Consider the following 3,596-nt stretch of genomic DNA (forward strand, 5'->3'; position numbering starts at 1 on the left):
CGTATCCGTGGTACATCTCCAATTATATTAGAATCCAGTTTATGATTTACTAAAGCAGATTAGGGACTGAGAAGAAGCCACGCTTAGTCCGTGTCATTCTTTCGTTTGGGTAGTATTCTCACATGATGGCATGGACAACTGGGTATAGACATTACAGCTTAGGAGATTAATCAAAATAGGGACAATGATTAACCACCCCACCGGTTCATTTGACCTTTTCCATGGTAGCTCTCATAAATATTAGGCACAGAAGATGATTAGTGACCTGTGGTTACAGTTTATGGCACTGTTAAATTACATGGTGCATATTTGATTGATGCCTCTGGGATTTGAGGCTTAGGTATTCCTATGTTTGATGAAGTTCAAAACGTGGATGAACCCAGTAAACAACCTACTTTTCCTCATCTGTATTTTGATTTGCACGATTGTCAACCTCATGACACACTTTATACATTGCAGTAATGAAAACTGCAATGTAATCTAAAGTAGTTTCCTCCATGCAGACTTATCTTTCCAGTATGCTTAGATATATATCACATATCAGAATGCAGCTTCATATGTTCTTAAGTTAATTGTACTTACTGTTTTGACAGCCCTAACGGATAAAGGGAAGTTTCTACTGGCTGCTCGAAGATTCAGACACGGGGCACACACCGAATATATCATCTCTTATGACTCTGATGATCTATATCCAGGAAGTAATTCAGGTGTTGGAAAGCTGAGGTGAGGTCTAAATATTCTATAACTTCAGTTTTGCTAGCTGATTGGTGGATTATTGATGACTACTGGATTACAAAGTAGGTCTTTTTCGATTAAGTTTCAAGTGAGGTCACAGAACTATGATGTGATCATCAAGCATTGGAATCAGGCATCATGTTCATTCATTTTAACCTCGTTTCCATTGCTGACGTGTTCGTCCAAACAATCTTATTACTGTCTCAATAGTATGCAAAGTGAATTAATGAATATCACATCTGTCAGTTTCTGGTAGTTAATTCATGAGTATGTACTATTCTGTGCATAAGTGCATATGCATAGTCATGTCCTTTGGTTACATCATGTAATGAAGAAAGTGCGAGGAATCTGCTTTATGTTTTTCTGCCTATCATGTTGGATTCAGCTGATAGTTGCCAAAATATGCCAATTTACTCCTGATGATGGCTCATGCCAATGGATTTTGGCTACCTTTGCTATGTTAGCTTCTTCACAGCGATACTACGTGTTAGAACATTTGAATCAAAAGAAGGACCACATGTTCTTTTTGACAATCTGCCAAAATAAAGTTCTGTCTTGGCCAAGTTGAATAATAGGTGTATGGATAAGCGCAGTAATGCCCATCCTGAACTGCCTTTAGCACCTCTTCCACCTAGTTATTCCTTTTGCCCTGCTGCCATGCTGCTAGGGCCATGCCTTTTTTTTTGCACCAGCTACCCTTACCAACTGCTTGCCACAGTTGCATACACCATTCACATCTTCATGCATTCTCCATCTAGTAGGAAGTACTGCTTCCACAGATTTTTTTTTACCCAGCATATTTTTTATCAGTAATGCTTTTCAAGGATATTTAGATGTTGGCTACTTGAGTTTAGATTGTCATCAACAAAAGTATGTTAGATTTTGAAGCCAACCAAAGCTACTCCTGGCCTGACTATTATTGGCGGACCTCAGTCATGTTTCAAGTGCATTTGATAAGTGACCGCCAATAAGTACCAAGTATTTTGGCGCTGGCTAAACCCAATAGTTTGCAACTTTATTCAAGTCTATTTCCTGGATATTTGTTTGTTGGCCTGAACATTGTTTTATCTCCACACTTCTAGATCGGACTTCCTGGGGACAAAGTTCGTCATGTACGACAACCAGAAACCATACGACGGCGCCAAGTCCTTGAAGAGCCGATCAAGTCGCCGTTTTGCAACCAAACAAATCAGCCCACACGTTTCAGGCGACAATCTTGAAGTTGGACAGGTGTCATACAGGTTCAACTTCCTCAAATCAAGAGGGCCAAGAAGAATGCACTGCAGTATCCAGTGCCCCGTAGGCCAGGGCACCGCATCCGATCCATCCAAGGAGAAGCCACCGAGCACCTCCAGCTCCTTGTCTCTAAAAAACAAAGCGCCTCGATGGCACGACCACCTGCAGTGCTGGTGCTTGAATTTCCACGGCAGGGTGACCGTCGCCTCCGTGAAGAACTTCCAGCTCGTCGCCCCGGCCGACACCAGCGATCCATGGGGCGTCGGGGACGAGGAGACGGTGATCCTCCAGTTCGGTAAGATCGAGGACGACGCGTTCACGATGGACTTCCGGCATCCCCTGTCGGCCTACCAGGCGTTCGCCATCTGCCTCACCAGCTTTGGCACGAAGCTGGCCTGTGAATAAGTGCCATCTCTGTTGATGTTACCGTGTGAATCATGTGGCGGATGGCATGAACTCTTGCTCTGTTAATCCGGGAGAAAGGGGTGGCGCTGTGATACTGTACTCGCAATCTCTGCTCTTCTCTTTCTCGTCTGATGATGGATGTGGATTTGACTCTATGGCTGTGATTGTTGTTTGTAAATGGCACTCCATTTCTTTCGGTGATTTACCCATGGAGCATGGTGTGTACCCTTGCTCCAATGCCGTTTTACCGTTCACGTAGATAGACAGAAGCTTGACATGGTCTGGGGCTGCTAATCTGCATTGACAAATTAACCCTTGTACATGTCGTTATGGTTACCTTCCTCCAATGCCGTTTTTACCGGCAATGTATCCCTTTTGTGGTCTACATGTCATTGTAATGTTAAGTAGTAACATTTGTATCATTGTCTGATTGTTAGTAGGTGCAAACGATGGCATGAGTGAAAAACACCAGCAACTCACCACCATGGAACCAAAATGGATGCAGTAGTACATACCAGTACGAGCGTTATGATTTTGTATTTAGTACAGACTAGAGGCATACGCCGTTTGGTCAAAAATCAAAATGCTTGGGCTTGATTGTTTGGTTTACAGGCCATTTGGGCTCTCGTTCTTTTGGTGTCATAAACCCAAAACATAGCAAGCAATTGCAGGGACCTTATGAAACATCCACTGAAGTTGAGCTGAATAAGCAACTTGAATGTCCACATACATAACAGAAACATGACATACATAGAGTACACTGAAATTAAGAGACACATACGATAAGTCTTGCCACAACTCATAACCATACCAGGTGCATGGGTCACCTCTCCGAGCCTAATCAGCTGTGCAGGAAGCAATACATGCGCAGAATGCTTTATATCATGCCACTTAATAAACCACAAAGAGCAGACTTTATTGACTTCACTTTACTACTCAACTGTGATGCTTGGTTGCTCCTAGCAAAAGCTCAAGAACAAATTAGACAATATAGAACATGTTCATCTAATTTTAGATTGAACTATGAAAGTTTATATCTCACTATCTCAGCAGGGTGGAGAATAAGGTTCATATATATTTTTTGAAACAAGGCAAGAGACTTGCCATTTTCATTGATTAAGAAGGAGAGAATTGCCCGGTTAATTGATGGAAAACCGGGCTAAAACCGATACAACACAACCCACATGACATGGACACCACCGGCCAACCTTGCCATCGAC

At 42.5% G+C, this 3,596-nt stretch overlaps 1 protein-coding gene across 1 annotated transcript in view; it reads left to right on the forward strand.

Moving 5' to 3' along the window:
• The window catches only part of LOC123182626 (tubby-like F-box protein 9), a 5,027-nt gene extending 2,229 nt beyond the window's left edge, over positions 1-2,798 (forward strand). Inside the window, exons 3-4 of the mRNA XM_044595258.1 lie at positions 594-723; positions 1,818-2,798. Coding sequence (XP_044451193.1) covers positions 594-723; positions 1,818-2,376 — 689 coding nt within the window. The 3' untranslated portion in view covers positions 2,377-2,798. The remainder of the gene's footprint in view (positions 1-593; positions 724-1,817) is intronic.
• The last annotated feature ends 798 nt before the right edge of the window (positions 2,799-3,596 follow it).

Source organism: Triticum aestivum, chromosome 1D (genome assembly GCF_018294505.1).
Source record: "Triticum aestivum cultivar Chinese Spring chromosome 1D, IWGSC CS RefSeq v2.1, whole genome shotgun sequence".
Taxonomy (NCBI): Eukaryota; Viridiplantae; Streptophyta; class Magnoliopsida; order Poales; family Poaceae; genus Triticum; species Triticum aestivum.